At 44.4% G+C, this 25,566-nt stretch overlaps 1 protein-coding gene across 1 annotated transcript; it reads right to left on the bottom strand.

Moving 5' to 3' along the window:
• Positions 1-310: 310 nt before the first annotated feature.
• NFS1 (NFS1 cysteine desulfurase) lies at positions 311-25,553 on the bottom strand. Its single transcript, XM_032858762.1, has 13 exons — positions 25,390-25,553; positions 24,656-24,765; positions 23,824-23,940; positions 21,375-21,458; positions 14,179-14,331; positions 10,467-10,560; positions 9,586-9,720; positions 6,349-6,506; positions 5,818-5,923; positions 5,657-5,738; positions 4,914-4,997; positions 4,198-4,287; positions 311-988 (listed from the first exon to the last, which is right to left on the bottom strand). The coding sequence occupies exons 1-13, from the start codon at positions 25,484-25,486 to the stop codon at positions 925-927; spliced, it is 1,374 nt and encodes a 457-aa protein (XP_032714653.1). The 5' UTR covers positions 25,487-25,553; the 3' UTR covers positions 311-924.
• Positions 25,554-25,566: the final 13 nt, after the last annotated feature.

Below are 25,566 nucleotides of genomic sequence, written 5' to 3'. Positions count from 1 at the left end.
AAGTCACCTACAGGGTGCCTGGGTGGCTCAGTTGGTTAAGCGACTGCCTTCAGCTCAGGTCATGATCTTGGAGTCCTGGGATCGAGTCCCGCATCGGGCTCCCAGCTCCATGGGGAGTCCGCTTCTCCCTCTGACCTTCTCAGCTCTCATGTTCTCTCTCACTCTCAAATGAATAAATAAAATCTTTTTAAAAAATAAAAATAAATAAAAATTTAAAAAGTCATCTACAGGAATAAAGTGGAGTGGTAGTTTGCTCCTGGTTCCCAAGGACAGGTTGAAATTTTCTCTGAGATTTTCATAACGTCACAAATTAAATAGAAGAAGGTGATTTTATTTCTCTAATCTGCAAATTAACAATTTTTAAAAAGAAACATAAATTATTAGAATAGTGGGTGGAGTCATAGATATTTCTAGCTCCATTTGGTCAAAAAAAATGAAGAGGGACAAGAACAGGAGATAAGCCTTCTAAGAAACTTGCTTCAGTCTATAATCAACATGAAGAGGTGAATTGTGGAGACAAAAAAGAAATTAAATAGTAGGTTATGCTTGTTCCTGAAGGAATCAGTCTTGCTGAGCAGTAGTAATAATTCAGATGTCCACATAAAGCACTGAGGTCTCTGAACAAAGAACCTTCTTCCAGTTGCTCTGGCTCTCCACACCAAGAACATCCATTCACTGTAAGACGAGAGGACTCCTGGAGAGAAATGGTGAGGGTTCCCCACTAAAGGAGCGGAGGCTCAGGAAAGATATTTTGTGTTTCTGTTTTGGGTTGATGGTGGCCTGATACTGAAGTCAACTGGGCTACAGCAATTCTGGTCTGAACATGAAACACCCACTAGGCATTACAAGGTACCCAGATATGCATGGGTTGGTGAGGCAGGAGGAAGCAAGGTTGGCACAAAGTCAGAGGCCCAGCCCATTCTTCTAGTGTTGGGTCCACTTGATGCTCTTGAGATCAATGCCATCCTGTACCATCTCCCAGAGAGGGCTGCAAAGGAAAAGAGATACTGGGTGAGTAAGGGCTTAGATAGGAAATAAATGACATTGCTCTCTGACCCTTGAGTCCTGAATTATATCCATCTGTTCTTCTTGCTCCATTTTCTTGCCCTGAAAGACCCAACATGGTGGTTAGCGAGTCTTTCCCAACTCTCTCTCTCTCCCTTTTTTTAAAGATTTTATTTATTCATTTGAGAGAGAGAAAGAGAGCACGAGCAGGGGGGAGGGTGAGAGGGAGAGGGAGAAGCAGACTTCCTGCTGAGCAGGAAGCCTGATGTGGGACTCGATCCCAGCACCCTAGGATCGTGACCTGAGCTAAAGTCAAATGCTTAACCAACTGAGCCACCCAGGTGCCCTCCCAGCTCTCTTTGAACCCTTGTCAGCTCTAGCCGCTCCATAGCTGCCAACAAACAATAACTGAGTACCCCAGGCTCAGCTCTAGTGGGGCCAAGCCAGTGGCATAAGGTTGTGGTTATATTCGAGAAGCTCTCATCCCATTCGTGAGAGACTATGGACACATTTTCTCTGGTGGAACCAAGACCATTGGAACTGTGTAAGCAGCAAGTTTCAGCCTCTACTCCTCCCCATCACACAAGAACCACTTTCAACACTTCTCTCTGGTTTTTGCTCTATTTCTCAGTTAGTTCTAGACCTTAGTCCTAAATTACCTAGGTATGTAGCAACCGTAGCCAATTCCTACCAGCTTCATCTCCCCAAAGTTGGACTGTGCTTCCAACATCCCTGGTTCCAATTTAAAAGTACCTCCTGGATATTAGACTTGAACATCCCATCTCACACAAGAACTACTGCTGATAAATCTACTAAGATCTGATTCCCTTCAGCTTCAATGCCTTAGATGATATTCCCAGAACAGATATTACCTTAATGTGTTATGACTATGAGATTCTGGTTTGGATTTTACCAGTTAATCTTCTTCTACCCAATTTCATTCTGTTCTTGCCTTATCTCTCTCCTTTATGTCATGCATTCCCAGCATGCCTTTTTTTTTTTTTAAAGATTTTATGTATTTACTTATTTGACAGACAGAGAACACAAGTAGGTAGAACAGCAGGCAGAGGGAGAGGGAGAAGCAGGCTCTCCGCTGAGAGGGGAGCCCGATGCGGAACTAGAACCCAGGACTCTGGGATCATGGCCTGAGCCGAAGGTAGCCACTTAAGCGACTGAGCCACCCAGGCACCCACCAGCATGCCTTTCTATGTATGACATTTTCCATGGCTTCTAAAGTTAGCCATCTCCTTTCTGTCCTTTCTCTTAAGAGGTCACTTACTGTCATAGACGCACATTATAAAGCTTTACTGAGAGCTAATAAGACCAGGCTGAATTTAGTTTGTAAAGGTCAGAAGAAATAGGGTGGAGACACTGAAGTGACAGATTAGAAGAAAAAGTCTTTGCAGTATGGTCCGTAGAAATGCCCCTTCAGTGTGCCAGACAGTACCAAAAGCCAAGCCAAGGAGGAATCTTTTTTTTTTTTTTAAAGATTTTATTTATTTATTTGACAGAAATCACAAGTAGGCAGAGAGAGAGGAGGAAGCAGACTCCCCACTGAGCAGAGAGCCCGATGCCGGCCTCCATCCCAGGACCCTGGGATCATGACCTGAGCTGAAGGCAGAGGCTTTAGCCCACTGAGCCACCCAGGCGCCCCAACCAAGGAGGAATCTTAAGCCTAAGAAAACTAAGCAACCTGTAGATATTTAAGCAATACAACTAGACATTGGGAAGGAAAATCCAGAGCCCAGAAAGGCCTAGTAAAGTTCATAAAGGGAAGAAGGGAGTATACCCGAACTTCCTCACTCAATAACCAGACCAACAGAATCCTGAAAGTTGAATTTAAGCAGAATGGAGCCAGACCCTGAAAAACTCCAGAGGCCTCAATGTCCCCAGGAAGAAGTGGAGCTCTACAGCTACTACGGGAAGCCCTGGGGGCAGCAGCTGACAAAGCATCTCTTGACTTGTTTATAAAGCATCTTTACAAAGAGCACTCTTAGTAGTTCCCAACCTTGAGAACTTGATGGAAACTATGAACTTGCTTTCAAAAAAAAAAGAAAAAGCAAAACAACACAATATTTAGAATACAATTTCAGGGCTATCATGTGCCTCCTAAAGTTAAGCCACAGAATCCAAATTAAGAATCCCAGGGCGATGGGGCACCTGGGTGGCTCAGTGGTTAAAGCCTCTGCCTTCAGCTCAAGTCATGATATCAGGGTACTGGGATTGAGCCCCACATTGGGCTCTCTGCTCAGCAGGGAGCCTGCTTTCCCTTCTCTCTCTGCCTGCCTCTCTGCCTACTTGTGATCTCTGTCAAATAAATAAGTAAAATCTTTAAAAAACAAACAAACAAAAGAATCCCAGGGCGCCTGGGTGGATCAGTTAAGTGTCTACCTTTGGCTCAGGTCATGATCCCAGGGCTCTGGGATCAAGTCCCACATCTGGCTCCCTGCTCGGCAGGAGGCCTGCTTCTCCCTTTCCCACTCCCCCCTGCTTCTGTTCCCTCTCTCGCTGTGTCTCTCACTGTCAAATAAATAAATAAAATCTTAAAAAAAAACTAAGAATCCCTATTTTTTTTTAAAGATTTTATTTATTTATTTGAAAGCGAGAGAGATAACAAGTAGGCAGAGAGTCAGGCAGAGAGAGGGGGGAAACAGGATCCCTGCTAAGCAGAGAGCCCAATGCGGGGCTCAATCCCAGGACCCCAAGTTCATGACCTGAGCCGAAGGCAGAGGCTTAACCCACTGAGCCAACCAGGCGCCCCAAAAATCCCTATCTTGAAGGGAATTTATCTCTACTTAGTCTACAAATCACTAATTTTGTATTGATAATAATACTATAATAATGAAAAACATCTGAATTTATGTAGTTCTTTAGTTTTTAAAAACTCATTGTCCTTTTCTGAAAACAAGTAGCCAAGATCATCCACTACCAGGCTTTGTGGAATTTTTATTTATTTATTTATTTAGAAAGCTCCATACCAAATGTGGGGCTTGAAATCACTGCCTCGATATCACAAATCACATGCTCTACCAACTAAGCCAGCCAGGGGTCCCAACTCTGTGGAACTTCTAAGTCCTAAAATCCAAGTATTCTCAAAGGCTGGTTTGTGGCAAGGTGAACACAAAGCCTGAGGACAAGAGAGGAGCCAGCATTACAATCTCTTTCAAAGGCTCTCTGCTACATAGTGCATACCTCATTTCTCGAAGACGCTTCACATGGTGAATGCACTTCTCCACTGTGTAGTCCACTTCCTCCTCTGTAGTGAAACGGCCAATGCCAAACCTGAAAAAAGGCACAAGAGAAGAGCTCCGCATCTGAACTCTGGCACCAGGGTAAATTCATTCAGCAGATACTCAATGAGGATCTATTCCACAAAAGACACGGAAAGAACAAAGCCAGAGTGTCTCAGAGCGTGGGTCTATGGACCACCCACATTAGTGTCACCACAGTTTTCTTTCTTCCTTTCTTTTCTTTTCTTTCTTTCTTTCTTTCTTTCTTTCTTTCTTTTCTTTCTTAAATTATTTGAGAGAGAGAACACGAAGTGGGGAGAGGTCAAAGAGAGAAGCAGACTCCCCGCTGAGCAGCGAGCCCGAAGTGGGACTCAATCCCTGGACTCAACGGTCATGACCAGAGCTGAAGGCAGTCGCTTAACCAACTGAGCCACCCAGGCGCCAACCAGAGAAGTTTTTCTCCTCCAGTCCTAGTGAATCAGAATCTCTGAGTGTGGAACTCAGAAATCTTCACAAATTTCCCAAGTGATACTCAGTGAAGTCTGAGAGCCGCTGCTCTAGCAACTTTCAAGAAGCATCAGGAAGGGATAAGGAAAACAAGTCTGAGGAGACTATAATAGGAGATGCATAACATGAAAGAGGATGCTTTTCATAAATGTTGCCTCTCAACTGACTGACCTGATAGAAGAGTGAGCTAAATCCTCATCAGTGCCAATCGCTCGGAGGACATAAGAGGGCTCCAGGGATGCAGAGGTGCAGGCACTGAGGAGAAAAACAAGGAGCCTTGCTCAGTTCATCATCAATGTCTGCTTTTAGCCACAAACCTCTTGATCCCACCCCCAGGTCCCTGAAGTCATTACATGGAGATAAAAGAGACATTCTCATCTGGTAGAGCTAAAGGGCCTGATGCTGCCTCCATTTTCTGGAATGTGGACCTACCTCCTCTGGCCCTTGTGGAGGATGTCCTCCTTGAGCAAGGACATTACCAAAGCACGACAGAACATGACACCATGTGAGCTGGGTCTGACCACCAGAAGCAGCGGAAAACCAAGTGCTCACTCTCCTAGGACTGAACACACCATCAGCACCAGCCTAGAAGGCAGCTAAACCCTAGGTGGTCTTTTGAGCATTCTTCAGTTCTGGAGGTCTGTAACAGAACTGCCAGCGTAACACACAACAGATGCATGCATCTCCTAGGGCCACAAAAGGCACAAAATTCTACCCCAGGAAGCCCTCTTACAGTGGCAAACTTCAGCCAGTGGCAAGCCAGCTAAAAAATCAGCACTTATAAAATACATCTACTTAACCAAGAGCTCTTCTGCCTGTCATCTCCACACTAGGAAGCTTAATAATCTGTTATACCACTTAGAGGCCAGGCTAATGAGCCCTGTCATAGTTCTGGTCTATCCAGTCCAACTCACCTCCCTGAGGATAAGGCAACATCCTTGAGTGCCATCAGCAGACTCTCCCCCTCCACATATGCAAAGGAGAGGTTGATACAGCCTGGAAAGAGAATTACTATGAAAGGAGGTTCAAAGTCTCAGACTCTTCCAGAACGGGGATAGAAAGGGCATGACCATACCTGGGTAATGGTGCTCAGGGTCCCCATTCATCACCACATCTGGAAGGCTCTTCATTATCTTCTGTGTGAGCCGCTCTGCTAACTTGGAGATCCGCTTATGGTCGTACTGAGGAGCAGGTAATGGAAGACTAAGCATAGTGACCAATAACAGCTCAGAAACACACAAGATGAGGAGTCCTCTCCCTGTGCTCAGAAGTGATTGGGCATCAGACCCACCTATCATCCTGTATTACCCATGGAGACCACTGTATCCTCAGCACAGAGCACAGCACCTGGCATGCAAAGCTGCCCCATAACTGGACTCATGGTTGCAATAAGCTAGAAATAAATGAGCTGATAACTACTAAAAGGACCCAGATTTTGGAGCCCATAACACCTCCCTCAGAGAAAGATGCCAGTAGCCCTGGGACAAGGACGGATTTTCTAAATCTCCTCTTCTGGCAGAGGTCTGACTCAGTTCTGCAGAAAAGCCTCTAATGGGAGACGCAGCACAGGGGAAGAAGTTAAGGAAGGGAACTGCTCTCCCCATACCTCCATTTCTTGCTGTGCCACCTCACATGCGGCCCCCAGCCCCACCACCAAGGGTGTGGGCACTGTCCCAGACCGCATACCCCGCTCCTGCCCCCCTCCACTCTGCAGGGCCTCCACACGCACACGGGGCCGGCGGCGAATGTAGATGGCACCAACCCCTGGGAAACAAAGTTTGTTACAAAAGAGAAAAAAAGAAAAACGCAGGTGAAACAAACTATCACTTTCAAAAGGGGTCAAAATATTCTTTCAACTTTTCTATAAGCTTGAAACTTTTCAAAATAAAAAAAAAAGTGGAGGAAAGGGAGAAACAGCAGTAAAAGCATAATATTTATAAAAATTATTTACCATCAGGGAAGGTAAATACTAAGAGTAATGACCACATGGTTTAAAGCAGTTCCCTATGCACGTCTGAAATGAGATCGTGCAAGTCATCATTATTCTTTTTTTTTTTTTTAAGGATTTTATTTATTTATTTGACAGATAAAGATCACAAGTAGGCTGAGAGGCAGGCAGAGAGAGAGAGAGAGAGAGGAGGAAGCAGGCTCCCTGCTGAGCAGGAAAGCCCGATATGGGGCTCGATCCCAGGACCCTGAGATCATGACCTGAGCCGAAGGCAGAGGCTTTAACCCACTGAGCCACCCAGGTGCCCAATTCATCATTATTCTTAAGAGAGAAATAACCAGAAACAACTCAGATATTCATCATCAGGGGAATGGGCAAATAAATTATGATTCAGTCCACACAGAGAAATACAAAGCTGGTGTATACAAGAAAGAGGAAGCACCCTGTGTACTGCTACTGTAAAATTGCCAAGAAGCATTGTTAGAAAGTCTGTACTTTATAAAGTCTGTACTTTACATTAAAAAAAAACAAAAACAAAACATTATTAGGTGAAAAAAGGAAGGTGCAGAACAATGAGTATACTATGCTATTTTTTGAGTAAAAACAGAGGAGGAGGAGGGGATTATATATATATATATATATATATATATGCTTGCAAACGCATAGAATAATTCTAGAAAAATATTCAAAAAACAGCCTCCCCAGAAGAGAACTACATTAATGGCAGAAAGAGGTGACAGACTTTCTGGCCTTGTACTTTTTTATAGCTTTTCAATTTGGAACCATGTAAATATATTACCTTGTCTAAACAGAATTTAAAAAATGTTAAGATTTATTTATTCATTTGAGAAAGAGAAAGAGCAGAGGGAAGAGTGAGAGGGAGAAGTGGACTCCCTGCTGAGCAGGGAGCCTGACATGGGCCTTGATGCTAAGACCCTCGGATCATGACCCGAGCCGAAGGCAGGTGCTTAACTGACTAAGCCACCCAGGAGCCCCTAGAATAAAATTTTTTAAAAAGGGGCAGGTAGAGGCGCCTGGGAGGCTCAAATGTTAAGCGTCTGCCTTTGGCTCAGGTCAGGATTCCAGGATTCTGGGATAGAGCCCCACACTGGGCTCCCTGCTCAGCAGGAAGCCTACTTCTCCCTCTGCTTATGCTCCCTCTCTCTCTCTCTCTCTGTCAAATAAATAAAAAGCAAATCTTGACAAAGAAAGAAAGGCACCTGGGTGACTCAGTGGGTTAAAGCCTCTGCCTTCGGCTCAGGTCATGATCCTAGGGTCCTTGGATTGAGACCCACATTGGGCTCTCTGCTCAGCGGCGAGCCTGCTTCCCTCCTCTCTCTGCCTGCCTCTCTGCCTACTTGTGATTTCTGTCAAACAAATAAATAAAATCTTAAAAAAAAAAGAAAGAAAGAAAGAAAGCATTTAAAAAAAAAAAAAGGTGGGGGGCAGATGCCTGGCTGGTTTAGTCAGTGGAACATATGACTCTCAATCTTGGGCTTGTAAGTTTAAGCCATATATTGGGTGTAGAGACTACATAAAAATAAAATCCAAAAAAAAAAGAAAAAAAGAAAAAAAGAAAAGAAAAGAAAACAGGTGCACCTGGGTGGCTCAGTAGGTTAAGCCTCTGCCTTTGGCTCAGGTTATAGTCTCAGGGTCCTGGGATCGAGCCCCACATTGGGCTCTCTGCTCAGCAGGGAGCCTGCTTCCCCCACCACCACCTGCCTGCCTCTCTGCCTACTTGTGATCTCTCTATCTCTGTCAAATAAATAAAATCTTTTAAAAATAAATAAATAAATACAATTAAAAGAAAAGAAATATTTCATTTCCTCATCAAATTCCTCATCAAATTCATTTCCTCATCAAAATCATTTCCTCATACATTTCCTCACTATGTGAATCTCTGCGGTTCCCAAGTTCAGAGAGCACGTGCTCTGACCCCACATCTGGTAGTGAAGGATACCATTTTATCTAAATCCACTGAGATCATGATTTTAGAAAGAAGGAGTTTGGATAGTGAGAGATACCTATACACATTTAAATGCTTATCAGAGCTTCTGCTCCATTGGTTTTGTCAAAATACATATACCCACAATAAAAGCCAATAAAGGCAACATTTTAATTAAAGATAGAATACCTATTGCATTTTTTATAATAATAGCTCACACTCTATAACCGCTGGGAACCTTGAGAAGAAGCCATCTTACATATTTCCAGGAGCTATCACAGCTTTTTCCTCAGGGTATATACCCTAATGACATACACTACAAACACAGAAAGTATAACAGCATTACCAACCCCCACAGACCCTCACCCCAGAGACAAAGGAGTTTTATGGCTACCTCCATGAATATAGAAAACAAGATTGGAGTGAAAAAAATTCTAGCTAGGAAGCATTCCTGGGCCAATAGGACCATAGGGAATAGACAAATATCCTTGAGACACTAATAGTCTCTCAAGGATAACACATTAAATCTAGGCATAAATACCAAGACATGTAAAAGCCCAATTTTCCCCTAGGCTACAAAAACACAAGGAATGAAGGACTCAAAGAACATTGCTCTGAATATCACATCGTGGCAGACAAGATAGCTGGACTTATCTAGCTAAATTTGATATGACAAAACCCTTTGTTCCTCAGTCAAATGAATCTCTACTTGCTCTCCAAGAATTTTTTAAAGAGACCATGGAACAATGGACTGCTACATACAGTTAACTTCAAGAGCCTACAAACAGGCAAGTGTTCCTGGTTATTGCTAAAAGACACTTGCATTCTGCAAGACATTATGAATGTAAACTTCCTCTGAGAGCAACGGTAGTCCCAAATGAGTTCAAGGAACTTCTGTCAAGGAGTTTACTGGGAGGTCTGAGAGAAGGAACTCTAGGAGAGGCTGGTACCTTTGGGACCATAGATTTTATGACCACTGATGCTCATGAGATCGATTTTCATGTCATTGACGTCAAGTGGGATTTTTCCAACAGCCTGGGCTGCATCGGTATGGAAATATACCTTTCTGGAACTGCAAATCCGCCCTAAGGAAACAACAGAAGGGAAGAATCATAGCACAATGTTGGGAAGTCACCTGGCAGTGACCCGGCAAGGTACCTTGAGTTCTAAGGCAAAATTGCATCTGGCACCAGCCTCTAGCCATAAAGTAAATAACTTCTCGTTCTCTCTCTTTCTTCCTTTCTTTCCCTCTCTCCCTCCCACTCCCTGTCATTCTCAGCTAGCTTCCTTTACTAGAAAAAATAAGGGCAAGTACACATCACCTAATCAAAACATCCCTGATATTCTGATGCCTAAGACTCTTCTTACCTTGTTAACACAGCCTTTTGATATACCAGATTAGCTTTTATATCCCTCTTAATTTAAAGGAAGCAAAGATTAGCAGATCTATTTGCTAATGTGCCTTAGGAGTTACAGAGTAAGTCTCCAGCTGTAAGTGAGCATAATAAAGAGATGTACTGAAGTGACAAAGGTGAGAGAGGAAGAGAAGAAAGGGTGGTGTTGTGTTTTGGGCAGCAACTGCAGTTAAATGAAAAGAACAGAAAGAATACTAGACCCGGATTCAAATACTGCTATGCCATACATGGGAGGTCTTTGAACAGGATCTGAAACTCCCTTTCCTTTAATCTCCCTCCACTGCTATGCCATACACAGGAGATCTCTGAACGAGGATCTGAAATTCCTTTTCCCTTAATCTCCCTCCCAGACCACTCTTATTCCTCACATGGATCCCAGTGGTGGGCAAGCATCAAGGTCCACCCACAGTACTCACCTATTTCCGCAATGGGCTGCTTCACTCCAATCTCATTGTTCACAGTCATGACTGAGACCAGGCTGGTATCTGGCTGGATGGCAGACTCTAGTTCCTAAGAGTATCAGGAGCAAGGAGACTATATAGATCCAACGAAATCCTCCCTAACTCAGAATGTAGGCAAGCTTAGTCTTGGAAAGGGGCCTTTCGCCACCCACTTATCAGAATGGTTAAAATAAAAATGGTGACAACCCAAAATGCTGGCAAGGATTCAGAGAAACCTCATCATTCACACACTTGGTTATTACTATTAGTAAGAACGCAAGATGGCATAGCCACGCTGGAAAACAGTTTGGCAGTTTTTGTCTCCTACTAAACATGAAATTACCATATGGCCCAGTAATTGCACTGCTGGGCATTTATCTCAGGGAAATAAAAACAGATTCACACAAAAAACCTACACATAAATGTTCATAGCAGCATTTGTCAAAAAAGCCCAAACCTAGAAACAATCCAGAAGTCACTCAACAGGTGCATGGTTAAACTGTGATACTTCCACCACATGGACTATGATTCAGCAATGTGGGGGGTGGGGTGGGGGGAGAAGTAGCCTCCCTGCCGAGCAAGGATCCCGATGCAGGGCTTAATCCCAAGACCCTGGGATCATGACCTGAGCCGAATGCAGAGGCTCAACCCACTGAGCCACCCAGGCGCCCCCAACTCAGCAACAGAAAGAACAAACTATTGAGTCATATAACAACCTAAATGACTTGCCAAAGACTTGTGGTAGGTAAAAAAAGCTAGTCCCAAAAGGTTACATACTTTAGGATTTCATTTATATAACATTATTGAAATGAAAAAATTAAAGAAATGGAGATCACATTAGTGGTTTTAAAAGAACAGCATTGACACATCACTGTGATGATGACACTAATTTGATGGTAGTTACACACACCTACACGTGATGAGTGAGTCCAAGTTAAACTAGGGAAAGGAGAAGAAGACTGGCAGACTGTCAATATCAATACCCTGGTTGTGGTATTGTACTATACTTCTGCAATATATTATCATGGGGGAAACTGGGTAAAGGATACATGAGATCTCTCTGTATTATTTCTCACAACCACATGTGAATCTACAATTATTTAAAAATTCAAAGTTTAATTAAAAAAAGAGAGAGAACCTTTCCTATGTAAGGTTGTCAGAGTAAGCTGCAAACAACAAAGTAAGTAACAAAAAACAAAGTTATTGGTGACAACACTGAGGTAGGGACCTCATCAGACTAAAATGTTCCTCTTAGTGGAATTATTAATCAGCCTCCCAACATCTTGCTTTCCCAGACACTGGTCTATTAGAGGGGCTCAATGTCATGTTTCTTTCAGCTTCTTGTTTGCTTCCTTCATAGTATTTATCCCAGTTTCTAACTACTTCATTTATATGTTTGTTTATATGTTAACTGTCCCCTTCACTAGAATGTAAGCTCCCTGAAGACAGGGACTAAGCTTGTCTTGTTCATCCCGCTATCCCTAGAGCCAAGCACTATGACATAATAAATATTATAAGGTGAAAGAAAACCAAAGCCATTAAGGAATTTAAGGAATTTAGTTCTCTAAATTATTAAATATAAAGTATTTATTTATATAAATATAAAATATTAATAGGGGTTGGAGCAGCCAAAAAGATTTCAGCAAAAGAGCAGAACTTGAGCTAAGTGGTTAGAAGAGGGAGAGAATTAAGGAAAGTGCAAAGAAAAGGAGAAGAGATCAAAGGTGAGGGGCTATGTGAGAACAGGCCTACAGCAGGACTGGCCAGGGCCGATCAGGGAGATATGAAGGCAGTCTGGCTGAAGTGGAGGGTTTTAAGAAGGGGCCCAGTGGTCAACAATACTGGAACACTAGGTGACAACCACCATGCCTATTCTGAGACCATTATTACCCTCATATCCAAACCAAAGATACCACAAGAAAACTACAGATCAGGATCCCCAATGACTATAGAAACAAAAGTCCTTAACAAAACACTAGCAAACTGGATGGCTCAGTAGTTAAGCGTCTGCCTTTTGCTCAGGTCATGATCCCAAGGTCCTGGAATCGAGCCCCACATCAGTTTCCCTGCTTGGCCGAAGCCTGCTTCCCCCTTTTCCACTCTCCCTCCTTCTGTTCCTCTCTCACTGTCTCTCTCTGTCAAATAAATAAATAAAATCTTAAAAGAAAAAAAAGAAACACTAGCAAACTGGGGCACCTGGATGGCTCAGTCATTTCAGTGTCTGCCCACAACTCGGGACATGATCCCAGAGTCCTGGGATTGAGCTCTACATCAGGCTCCCTGTTCAGTGGGGAGCCTGCTTCTCCCTCTCCCACCTGCTCTTACTCTCTCTCAAGTAAATAAAATCTTTAAAAGACAAACGAAACAAAAACACTAGCAAACCAAATCCAGCAACCTATCAAACAATGTATACACTATATTAATAGAAAACAAAACCCCCTCAATAAACACGAAAAAACTGATGAAACCAAAATGCATTCATGATAACCAAAAAAAAAAAAAAAAAAAAAAATTAACAGCCTTGGAGGAGAACTTCTTTGATCTAATAAAGGACATTCATGCAAGAATGGCTCTGAAAAATCCACAGTTAAGATCATACTTAATGAGGAAAGCTTTCACAGAAGATCAGAAACAAAACGAGGGTGTCTGCTCTCACCACTTCTATTCTGTTTTGCACTAGAAGTTCTTGCCAAGCAACTGGGCAAGGGGAAAAACAAAAAAAGGCATCCAGGTTGGAACCAAAATAAAACAATCTCTACTTGCAAAAGACAGGGTTCTATCCACAAACTGCATCTCAGGATTTGACTAGGGATGCTGATACTCAAAATGTGGTGAACAAGGGGTGCCTGGGTGGCTCAGTGGGTTAAAGCCTCTGCCTTCAGCTCAGGTCATGATCCTTGGGTCTTGGGATCGAGCCCCGCATCAGGCTCTCTGCTCAGCGGGAAGCCTGCTTCCTCCTCTCTCTCTGCCTGCCTCTCTGCCTACTTGTGATCTTTGCCTGTCAAATAAATAAATAAATCTTTAAAAAAAAATGTGGTGAACAAGATGCGTGAACTCACTACACAAAATGTACATTTAAGGATATGGGCCATAAAGGGAAATATTCTTTTTTTTTTTTTTTTAAGATTTTATTTATTTATTTGACAGAGGGAGAGATCACAAGTAGGCAGGAAGGCAGGCAGAGAGAGAGAGGAAGGGAAGCAGGCTCCCCACGGAGCAGAGAGCCCGATGCGGGGCTCGATCCCAGGACCCTGGGATCATGACCTGAGCCGAAGGCAGAGGCTTTAACCTCTGAGCCACCCAGGCGCCCCAAAGGGAAATATTCTTCACAAAAACTACACCTCCAATTTAGAGGGATAAGAAACATCAGCATGGGGGTGGGGGAGAGGCCAGAGCTTTTCCATGGTGAGTGTTGAGTCCCTGGCATCCCGCACACACACCCAGTGGCCCTCAGACACACCAGGAAGCGTTGACAAAGCTGAGAAACAACTCCTCCAGAGAAAAAGAAGATGGTACACACTCAAGGGGAACATATGTTCATATGCTCAGTTTCTCTCCCAGGCCTATTTCTCTAAGCTTCCCCTCACCATTAGATCTAGTCCTTGAAGATCCAGCTGAAGCTGAAGACAGTTACAGGCTGAAGCCAGGCTGCTCCTATTTTGCCCCTCCTGCCAGTAGCCACACCTACCTTCAGGTCGATGATCCCACTCTTCTTCACCGGGAGGTATGTGACCTGAAAGCCCTCAGCTTCCAGTGAACGGCAGGAATCCAAAACACATTTGTGCTCTGTCTGAGTGGTGATCAAGTGCTTCTTCCGTGACCTATAGAACCTGGCCACCCCCTAGAAATTGGTGGTGGTGGAAGGAAGGAAGGTATACTCAGATAAACAGCAAGGACTTCAATCCCACTTGAAAGAAAAAGTGGGAAAGAGCTGTATGCTCCAACATCAATTCTGTGACACCAAGTACATGTCCTACAATTCAGCTGAATTCTGACACTAACTACCGTGAGTTAGTACAAATCCCACAGCTTAAGGGGCTCAGTCCCACGAGACTAACTCCACTTCAGATGTTAGTCACAAGGTCCAGGTGTCACAACCCAGCTTCCAATACTTTTGCCCAGCTGGCTACAAATTCAGGACTACCCACAGCCCCCCAATAATTCACCCGAATAACTCTCCGAAGTGGCTGAAAGCACTATACTATTACAGTTTTATTATAGAGGATACAATTCAGGAACAGCCAAATGGAAGAGATGCATAGGGCAAGGCTGAGGACGGGATGGGCACAAAGTTTCCATGCCCTGTCTTTGTGAATCTAGATATACCACCTGCCCAGCACATCCATGGTGAACACCAACCTGGAAGACCCTCTGAGCCTTACTGTCTGGAGTTTTTATGGGGGTTTCATTACCAAGGCATGACTGATTAAATCACTGGCCACAGGACTGAGCTCAATCTTCAGTTTCCCTCTCCTACTCTGAGGGAAGTAGAGTTGAAAGTTCCAACCCTCTGAGCACATGTTTTATTCTTCCGGAGTGGGCACCAGTCCCTTGCAACCAAGAGTCCACCATGAGTCACTTCATTACCATAAACTCAGATATGAGGGGTTTGTTATGAATAACAAAAGGCATTTCTATTATTCAGGAAATCCAAGGACTTTTGAGGCTCCGGCCACGAATTTTTTTATATAAAAAATATATTTTTTATGATACCACAGGTAGAAAATAGGGAACATGCCTATCCTTGCATCCCAGAAAAGATCTTTCTCTTTATTTCCACTTAATAGTAAAACATGCAAATATGGTGACAGTGATACCAAAAACTGCCAGTGTAAAAGTGAAATGCATACACTCATTCCCTGCTAATATAAGTAATTATGCTAGAATCTCTTCAGAAAATTATTTAGAAAGATGTCTTAAGGGGCGTCTGGGTGGCTCAGTGGGTTAAAGCCTCTGCCTTCGGCTCAGGTCATAATCCCAGGGTCCTGAGATCGAGCCCTTCATGGCACTGGGCTCTCTGCTCAGCGGGGAGCCTGCCTCCTCCTCTCTCTCTGCCTGCTTCTCTGCCTACTTGTGATCTCTGTCAAATAAATAAAATCTTTAAACAAAACAAAAAAAAAAAAGAAAGAAAGAAAGAAAGATGTCTTAAAAGCTGTATTGAGGGGACCTGGGTGGCTCAGTGGGTTAAGCCTCTGTCTTCGGCTCAGGTCGTGATCTCAGGGTCCTGGGATCAAGCCCCACATCAGGCTCTCTGCTCAGCAGTGAACCTGCTTCCCCCTCTCTCTCTCTGCTTGCCTCTCTGCCTACTTGTGATCTCTATCAAATAAATAAAATCTTTTTTAAAAATTATTTATTTATTTGACAGACAGAGATCACAAGTAGGTGGAGAAGCAGGCAGAGAGAGAGAAGGAAGCAGGCTCCCTGTTGAGCAGAGAGCTCGATGTGGGGCTCGATCCCAGGACCCTGGGATCATGACCTGAGCCGAAGGCAGAGGCTTTAACCCACTGAGCCACCCAGACGCCCCTCAGATAAATAAAATCTTTAAAAAAAAAACAAACTGTGATTCTTCATTTGGGGATTTACCTTAGGGAAATATTTCAAAAGACAGGTCAAGCTACAGAGATTAAATATGTTTTTGTGGTATTTATAATCTTTAAAAAGAATGGAAAAATTATTGCTAATTGAATTTAAATTTTTTTAAAAAGGAAAAATTAAACACATCTAACAACAGAGAAATAAAGAGTAAAATATGATAACACAACTCCATGAAAAAGAAGGTAGTTATATTAAAAATTATGAAGTTTGAGGGATGCCTGGGTGGCTCAGTCACTTAAGCATCTGACTTTGACTCAAGTCATAATCTCAGGGTCCTGAGATGGAGCCCCATGTGGAGCTCCCTGCTCAGCAGGGAGTTGGCTTCTCCCCAACTCCTGCCCCTTCTCCCCCCTTGTTCTCTCTCTCTCCCCATCTCAAATACATAAATAAAATCTTAAAAAAAAATTTTTTTAAAGTAATAAAAAAAATAAAATGTGGTGGATCTCAATCTTGGGGTCATGAGTTTAAGCCCCACACTGGCCTCCACACCCAGCATGGAGACTATTTAAAAAAATAACAAACAAAAACCATGCAACCCAATTCCCCCAAGCTTATAATAGAGTACTACTTTAAAAGCAGAATATGGGGGGGGGGGGCGCCTGGGTGGCTCAATCATTAAGCGTCTGCCTTTGGCTCAGGTCATGATCCCAGGGTCCTGGGATCGAGCCCCGCCTCAGGCTCCTTTCTCGGCAGGAAGCCTGCTTCTCCCTCTCCCTCTGCTGCTCCCCTGCTTGTGTTCGCTCTCTTGCTGTGTCTCTGCCAAATAAATAAATAAAATCTTAAAAAAAAAAAAAAAAAGCAGAATGTGGGGTGTCTGGATGGATCAGTCAGATAAGTGTCTAATTCTTGGTTTTGGCGCAGGTCATGATCTCAGGGTTCTGGGATCAAGTCCCTCCCTGGGCTCCAAATGCTCAGTGTGCAATCTGCTGGACATTCTTTCCCCTCACTCTCCCTCCCCCTCTGCTCCCTGCCTGCACCATCACTACCCTCACACTCTCTCTCTCAAATAAACAAAATCTTTAAAAAGCAGAGTATAGGGGTGCCTGGGTGGCTTAGATGGTTTAGCAGCTGCCTTCACCTCAATCATGATCTCTAGGTCCTAGGACAGAGCCCTGCAACAGGCTTCCTGCTCAGCAGGGAGTCTGCTTCGCTCTCTCTCCCATTGTCCCTCCCCACTGCTCATTCTCTCTTTCTAATAAATAAATAAAATCTCAAAATAAATAAATAAATAAATAAATGGCAGAATATAGGGGCACCTGGGTGGCTCAGTCGGTTAAGCTCAGGTCATGGTCCTGGGGTCCTGGGATCCTGGGATCGAGCCCTATGTCAGGCTCACTGTTCAGCGGGGAGTTTGCTTCTCCCTCTGTCTCTGCCTCTGCCCCTGACTTGTGCTTGCTCTCTCTCTCTCAAGTAAATAAATAAATTCTTTTTTTTCTTTTTTTAAAGATTTTATCTATTTGGGGGAGAGAGATAAAGAGTGCACAAGCAGGGGGGGCAGCAGGCAGGCAGAGGGAGAGGAAGCAGCAGGACCCTAGGATCATGACCAGAGCCGAAGGCAGACTCTTAACCGACTGAGCCACCCAGGTGCCCTGAAACAAATAAAACTGTTTTTAAAAAATTTTTAAATAAAAAAGCAGAATATAAAACTAATTAGGCCAAAATTATAACTACATAATATTTATATGTTCTGGAGGATAAGGATCATAACAAGGAAAACATTAAAAGTTCCCCACTCCTGGACAACCCATTCAGGACCTCTCTCACTCTAGAGAGCTTTCTTTCTTTGCTTTCTGTTCTCACCTTCAGTTAATAAATTTTCACTTCACTTAAAAAAATAAACAGAAAAAAAGTTTCCCACCCCTTTCTATTCTCTCCTATCTCAGTTACCCACAGTGTTGAATCCTCTAACAACAGATTTACCCATTTAGGAGACTAAGAGGAAAACTGCTTTTTTGTTTTGTTTTTAAAGATTTTATTTATTTATTTGACAGAGAGAGTGAGAGAGCACAAGCAGGCAGAGCAGCAAAGGGAGAGGGAGAAGCAGGCTCCCCACTGAGCAGGGAGCCCGATTCGGGCTTAACCAACTGAGCCACCCAGGCACCCAAGGGGAAAACTGTTATAACTATTCTTAGCAATCCTGGGCCTCTAGGTTTGAGTAAAAACAGTAGAGAGTTTCAAAGTTTTAAAAATGCTCCTCATTCCGGAAATCATCCCCATTTCTGGAGGGATCTCTACCCTGGTTCTGTAGTTTCTGCGTTCCAAAGGACGGACACCTTCCAGCTAACAGAATCAGACAGACAACTCTGAAGCTCCCCTACACCCACTCTAAGCTCAGAAAAACCAAAACTGGCAGCACAGTTGAGACACCAAGGTGAGAGGGGGTGGAGCCAGTTCAACCTAGAGAGTACACCCTTTCTCAGAGTCTTGGTATTTACCCAAGTGGTACTGGCAGCGGGCCCAGTACAATGTGATTAAGTTGCATGAAATACCAGCATGACTACTGAGAACGGAGCTGTACTTTTGTTAGCACCTAAGACCCAAAGATAGACTGACTGATCTCAGAGTAGGTGGTGAATGTAGCAGTTGCTTTTAGACAACAGGCTTGAGCAATAGAGACCTGATCAAGGTAAAAGGGCCCACAACAACTCCCTTGCTAAAAACAGACATCATGAGACTCACCTCAATATATCCATAGGCCCTGAGTAAACAACGGGCTACTTACAACCAAGCACAGTTGCCAATCCATCCCCATACCTCCTCACCTTCCCCTTTAACAAGCAGCCTCCACCCACTGCCTTCTTGCAGACCGTCTTTCCTTTGCTCTCTTGCCCACCACTTTCCCGGTGTGTATTCAATAAACTTCTATTGCTTTTGTTCTACCTCAGGTGAATCCTTTTACCACCTGTGAAACCAGCTTTGACCCAATCAGTTCACCCCAAATGTTGGAGGGCCCCCATCTTATTGAGAGAGACACCACAATGCAGTGAATGCCTGCAGAAGTATAGCAAACAATACCTCAAAATGGGAACATCTAAAGAAACAGGAGGGGCACCTGCCTGGCTCAGTCATAGAACATGCAACTTTTGGTCTTGGGGTTATAAATTCAAGCCCTACGTTGGATGTAGAAATTACCTTAAAATAGAAAATCCTGGGGTGCCTGGGTGGCTCAATTGGTTAAGTATCTAACTTTTTTTTTAAGATTTATTAATTTATTTTAGGGAGAGAGCACACAATCAAGTGTGGGGAGGGGCAGAGAGAGAGGGAGAGAGAGAATCTTCAAGCAGACTCCCTGCTGAGTGGGGAACCTAACATGACGTTAGGACCCTGAGATCATGACCTGAGCCGAAATCAAGAATCAACCATTTAACTAACTGACCCACCCAGGCACTCCTTGGTTAAGCAACAACTCTTGATTTTGGCTCAGGTCATTATTTCAGGGTTGTGAGACTGAGCCCTGTGTCAGGTTTCATGCTGGGCATGGAGCCTATTTGAGAGTCTCTCTCTCTTCCTCTACCCTTCCTCCTCACCAACCCCCACTCGTGCGTGTTCTCTCTCTCAAAAAAAAAAAAAGCGGGGGAGCCATCTGGGTGGCTCAGTCGTTAAGCATCTGCCTCTGCCTTTGGCTCAGATTATGGTCCCAGGGTCCTGGGTTTGAGCCCCACATAGGGGTCCCTGCTCAGCAGAGAGTCTGCTTCTTCGTCTCCCACTCCCCCTGCTTGTGTTTCCTCTCTCACTGTCTCTCTCTGTCAAATAAATAAAATCGTTAAATAATATATATATATATGCACAAAATCCTTTTTTTCCCCAAGATTTTTATTTATTTATTTGACAGAGATCACAAGTAGGCAGAGAAGCAGAGAAAGGGGAGGAAGCAGGCTCCCAGCCAAGCAGACAGCCCGATGCGGGGCTCAATCCCAGGACCCTGAGATCATGACCTGAGCCGAAGGCAGAGGCTCTAACCCACTGAGCCACCCAGGCGCCACCAAATACACAAAATCCTTAACAAATGTAAAATTTTTAAAAAGGGTACCTGGGTGGCACAGTCGGTTAAACATGGTACTCTTGGTTGGACTCTTGGTTTCTGCTCAGATCAAGATCTCTGAGTTATGGGATCAAGCCCCATGCTGGGCTCTGTGCTCAGCATGGAGTCTGTTTGGGACTTTTTCTCCCTCTGCCCCTCCCTCAACAAAATAAATAAATCTTTTTTTTTTTTTTAATAAACCTTTAAAAAGAAAGAAATGGAAAAACTTGTTGCAAATAGATCTCATCAGAAAGAAAAAGGAAGACAAAGAGGAGGGTTAGCCCTGAAATCACATATATAAGAGTGAAGTTAACCAGAAGCAGTGGAACATGCCCAACTACAAGTGGATTTTGGGCTTCACTGTAATTAGATCAAAAGGATGGTGAAGGGGTACCTAGCTGGCTCAGTCAGTACAGCGTGTGACTCTTGATCTCGGGTTTGTGAGTGGGAGCCCCACAATGGAAGTAGAAATTACTCAAAAAAACAAAACTTAAAAGAAAAAAAAAAGCATGAGGAAAAGGGTTGAGTCACCATTATCCACTCCCTGAAGTAGCCGCCATCCAAAACACCAGTGGTTTTTTTTTTTTTTTTTTTAAGATTTTATTTATTTACCTGACACAGAGACAGCAAGAGAGGGAACACAAGCAGGGGGAGTGGAAGAGGGAGAAGCAGGCTTCCTGCTGAGCAGGGAGCCCGATGTGGGGCTCAGTGCGGGGCTCGATTCCCAGGACCCTGGGATCACCACATGAGCGGAAGGCAAATGCTACCTAGGTACCCCCAAACACCAGTGGTTAATGGTTAAAAAGCCACCTCTTTTCATGTCCAACTACGTCACTGAACTTAGCTCAACAAGAACAAAGATTTAAGATGGAGTAGCTCATAGAGGGTTGAAGGAAGCAACAGATCAGAAAGAATGTATGTTTGCCTGTGTCTTTTCTTTTATTTATTTATTTATTTTAAAGATTTTATTTATTTATTTGACAGAGAGATCACAAGTAGGCAGAGAGGCAGGTAGAGAGAGAGAAGGGAGGAAGCAGGCTCCCTGCTGAGCAGAGAGCCTGATGCGGGGCTTGATCCAAGGACCCTGAGATCATGACCTGAGCCGAAGGCAGAGGCTTTAACCCACTGAGCCACCCAGGCGCCCCTGTGTCTTTATTTTTAAACGGGGTAGGAGTAAGTAGCTGGGAAATACATATATGAGGCCAAATGATGGAGGGACACCATCTCCCGTGTCAGGAAAGTCCAGATATGCCCTCTGGTTCTCTTACCTTAATTGCTATGTTGTTAGATTCAGTAGCGCCACTAGTGAAAATGATCTCACGAGGATCAGCGCCAATCAGAGATGCTACTTGCTGCAAACCAAGAAACAGAGATAAGTAACATCAGTTTCCCAGGCAGGAAAGTAACTGCAGACATAGTTAGGACAGAGCTCTGACTCAAGAGGAGCTCCACTGCATCCTATCAACTACCCAAGAAGCTCTGGACCCACCACAGTCAGACAGTGAGTAGATTCAATTCCATCCCAGATCTGAGGCTCTTTCCTGCCTCATACAAAATAACAATAACAATAATAATAATAATTCTTACTTTTTTTAATTTTTAAAATTTTTTATTAATTATTTTTATTAACATATAACATATTATTTGTCCCAGGGGTACAGGTCTGTGAATCGTCAGGCTTACACATTTCACAGCACTCACCGTATCACATACCCTCGCCAATGTCCATAACCCAACCACCCTCTCCCTACCCACCCTCCCCCCAGCAACCCTCAGTCTGTTTTTTAATTTTTATTTATTTTTTAAAGATTTTATTTATTTATTTGACAGACAGATCACAAGTAGGCAGAGAGGCAGGTAGAGAGAGGGAAGGGAGGAAGCAGGCTCCCTGCTGAGCAGAGAGCCCGATGCTGGGCTCGATCCCAGGACCCTGGGATCATGACCCGAGCTGAAGGCAGAGGGTTTAACCCACTGAGCCACCCAGGCACCCCCCTCAGTCTGTTTTGTGAGATTAAGAGTCTCTTATGTTTTGTCTCCCTCCCAATCTATTTGTATATTTTTAAAAGATTTTATTTATTTCTTTTTCTTACAGATTTTATTTGAGAGAGAAAATGAGCAGGGATAGGGGCAGAGGGAGAGGGAGGAGCAGAATCCCCACTAAGGAGGACCCTGGGATCATGACCTGAGCCGAAGGCAGAGGCTTAACTAACTGAAACCACCCAGGCTCCCCAAAGATTTTATTTTATTTTATTTTATTTTAAGATTTTATTTATTTATTTGACAGACAGAGATCACAAGTAGGCAGAGAGGCAGGCAGAGAGAGGAAGAAGGCTCCCTGCTAGCAGAGAGCTCCATGCGGGGCTCGATCCCAAGACCCTGGGATCGTGAACCGAGCTGAAGGCAGAGGCTTTAATCCACTGAGCCACCCAGGCGCCCCAAGATTTTATTTTTAAGTAATCTCTACACCCATGCAGGGCTCACAACCCTCATATCAAGAGTCACATGCTCTAGTGACTGAGCTAGTCAGGTGCCCCTATATTGGCTTTTTAATTATTTATGTATTTATTTATTTATGATCTTTTATTTGAGAGAGAGTATGTGCTAGCAAGTGGGGGCCAGCAGCGGGGAGGGGCAGAGGAAGAGGGAGAGAAAATCTCAAGCGGACTCCTCACTGAGTGTGGCTGAGTGTGGAACCCAACATGGGTCTCCATTTCAAGACCCTGAGACCCTGACCAGAGTTGGAATCATGAATCAGATGTTCAACCAACTGAGACACCCAGGCACCCCAAAATACTGGCTTTTAAAAAAAAATTTTTTTAAGATTTTTTTATTTATTTGACAGAGAGAGAGAGTGCAAGCAGGGGGAGTGGCAGGGAGAGGGAGAAGCAGGCTCCCACAGAGCAGAGAGCCTGATGAGGTTCTTGATCCCAGAACCCTGGGATCATGACCTGAGCTGAAGGCAGACACTTAACCAACTGAGCCACCCAAGTGCCCCAATATTGGCTTTTTAAAAGCTGGGTGGCTCAGTCAGTCAAGCAACTGAGTCCTGATCTCAGCTCAGGTCTTGATCTCAGGGTCATGAGTTCAAGCCCTGCATCAGGCTCCACGCTGGGCATGAAGTCTACTTAATCTACTTAAAAAAATAAAAGAATAAAATAAAAGGCACTTACTCAGCTTAGTATGTATAAGCATTGTGTTAATAAATACATCATCAGGGGCGCCTGGGTGGCTCAGTGGGTTAAGGCCTCTGCCTTCCGCTCAGGTCATGATCCCAGGGTCCTGGGATCGAGCCCTGCATCGGGCTCTTTGCTCAGCGGGGAGCCTGCTTCCTCCTCTATCTCTCTCTGCCTGCCTCTCAGCCTATCTCTATCTGTCAAATAAATAAATTAAAAATAAAATAAAATAAAATAAATACATCATCAGCAGTTTCTCACTGAATCCACACAAAAACCCTAAAGAATACGAACTATTACAGTCTCCATTTTCAATTTATGGAAATTGAGACTTAGAGAAATTAGGTAACATTCCAGAGGTCATTTAGCTAGGAAATGTAAAAACCAATAAAATCCCATCAGAGAGACTCCAAGGCCTGCTCTTTAAATCTCTTCCTGAAAGATCCCCAAACCATTTCCACTTCCATCCAGAGCCATCAAGTAAATGCCTCCCACAGTCCACTGAGCCTCTGACATCAGAACCTCCTAGGTCTTCTATACTCACCTGGCGAGCATGTTCCATGGCTGCCTCACTCTCCCAGCCATAAGCATGTGTCCGGGAGTGTGGGTTCCCATAGTAGTTGACTAGGTAAGGGATCATGGCATCAAGCACCCGAGGATCCTGAGCACAACAGAACAGATCAGTCCCCTTGAGTCCATAGATCACTCAGGCCCCACTCCATCCCCTCAGACCTGTCCAACCTGCCTCAACACACTCCGAGCCCTTCAGACGCTACCTAGATTGAACCTCAAACATTCTTCCATCCCCTCAGGTACTAAACAAATATCAGCCTAATATACGCCCACTCTCAACCCACCTTAAATCATTCTACCAGATGATTATTCTACCATCTCCTCAGATAATCTACAAACACTGCCTTGTCCTTGCAGCTGTTTCTGCATCCTGCCAGGTGATGTGATCTATAAGGACCAGCATATGACAAGAGACCACATGTTGATGAAATCTTCCACTAATATCGAAGTGCTTATCATGTGCCAGGTTCTGTTTAAAGGGCTGCTTTATGTCTTTTAACCCATTTAATATTTGCCCAAATTCACATAGTAAGTAGCAATCCAGCTAATTCCAAAGCTGATGCTTTTATTCCTACTATAGTGCCTACACTGAAGTGATTTGACCAAGGTCAATAGCTAACAATTAGTAGAGCCATTTCTAGTTTATTATAGCTTAAGCCTCCTGACTTCTGGCTCATTGCTTTTCCCAACACATACTTCACAACGGCTATCACTTCTGGAGGATCCAGTCATTTCTGTGCATTGTCAGTTCTGCAATATAATTGTTATAAACAGCCTGGGGAGAGCTGTCCCTCCATCCTTACCAGAGGAGTCGTGGCTTGCACATCCATATACAGAGGTCGCAGCTCTGACTCGGCCTGTGGAGCAGTGGCTGTAGCTGAGGGAACATCAGACTGGGTAGCATGGTCTACAACTGACCAAGGGAAAAAAAAAAAAAAAAAAAGGTATGGAGTGGCCAAGCTGAGAAAACCTATGGACACAAGCTATCCAAGACAGCAGAAGGTGAAAGCTGGATGGAGGTGAGATGAGCTGAAAGGATGCTGGGGTTGAAGCTCAATGGAAAAGAAAACAAAACATCAGAGAACTTAAGCAAACTGTAAAAGGAAGAGAGGGAGACCGTGGTCTTGGAGGGGGGGTGTTGGGACAATATTCGAATTGCTTCGTTGGGAGCAGGGAGGGATCCGAAAGGGCAAAGCCATTTACAAGGACTGAGGAGACAGAGTAGGTTAAAATCTCCCTCAAAGATTACTGGCTGGACAACTAGCATCTCTTAAAGTTGGCCAGGAGAGGTCTGAAGACCGATCAAGCTTCCAAGGATCTGAGGGCCTGTGGGGTAGGATCTGAAGGGCGACACGGCGAAGTCAACCGATCTGAGGGTGAGCCTGAGAAAGTCTGAGGGGTGCAGCCAGAAGGCAGGGTCAGGGGTCTGGGTAACTGGCGGAAGAGCGAGGCTCTGTAATATTCAGGTGCGTCGCCACGCCAATGGGGAAGGTCCGCGCCTGCAGGGACGGTGGCGGCGAGCAGGGCCCGAGCGTACCGCGCAGGCGCAGCCCCCGAGTGGGCGCCGTGGAGTTGGGCCCCGGAGAGACCGGCACAGCAGCGGCCGCCCGCCTCCAAGCGGTTCGCAGCAGCATGGTCCCGCAGGAAGAGCCCCCCGCCCGAGGCGGCAGCAGTCCTCAGCTACGCGCTCCCGGAAGTTCTGCTCCGCGCCCCG

Source organism: Lontra canadensis, unplaced genomic scaffold, assembly GCF_010015895.1.
Source record: "Lontra canadensis isolate GAN:19392208 unplaced genomic scaffold, GSC_riverotter_1.0 scaffold16, whole genome shotgun sequence".
Classification (NCBI taxonomy): Eukaryota; Metazoa; Chordata; class Mammalia; order Carnivora; family Mustelidae; genus Lontra; species Lontra canadensis.
This window is presented reverse-complemented; position numbering and strand designations above follow the sequence as displayed.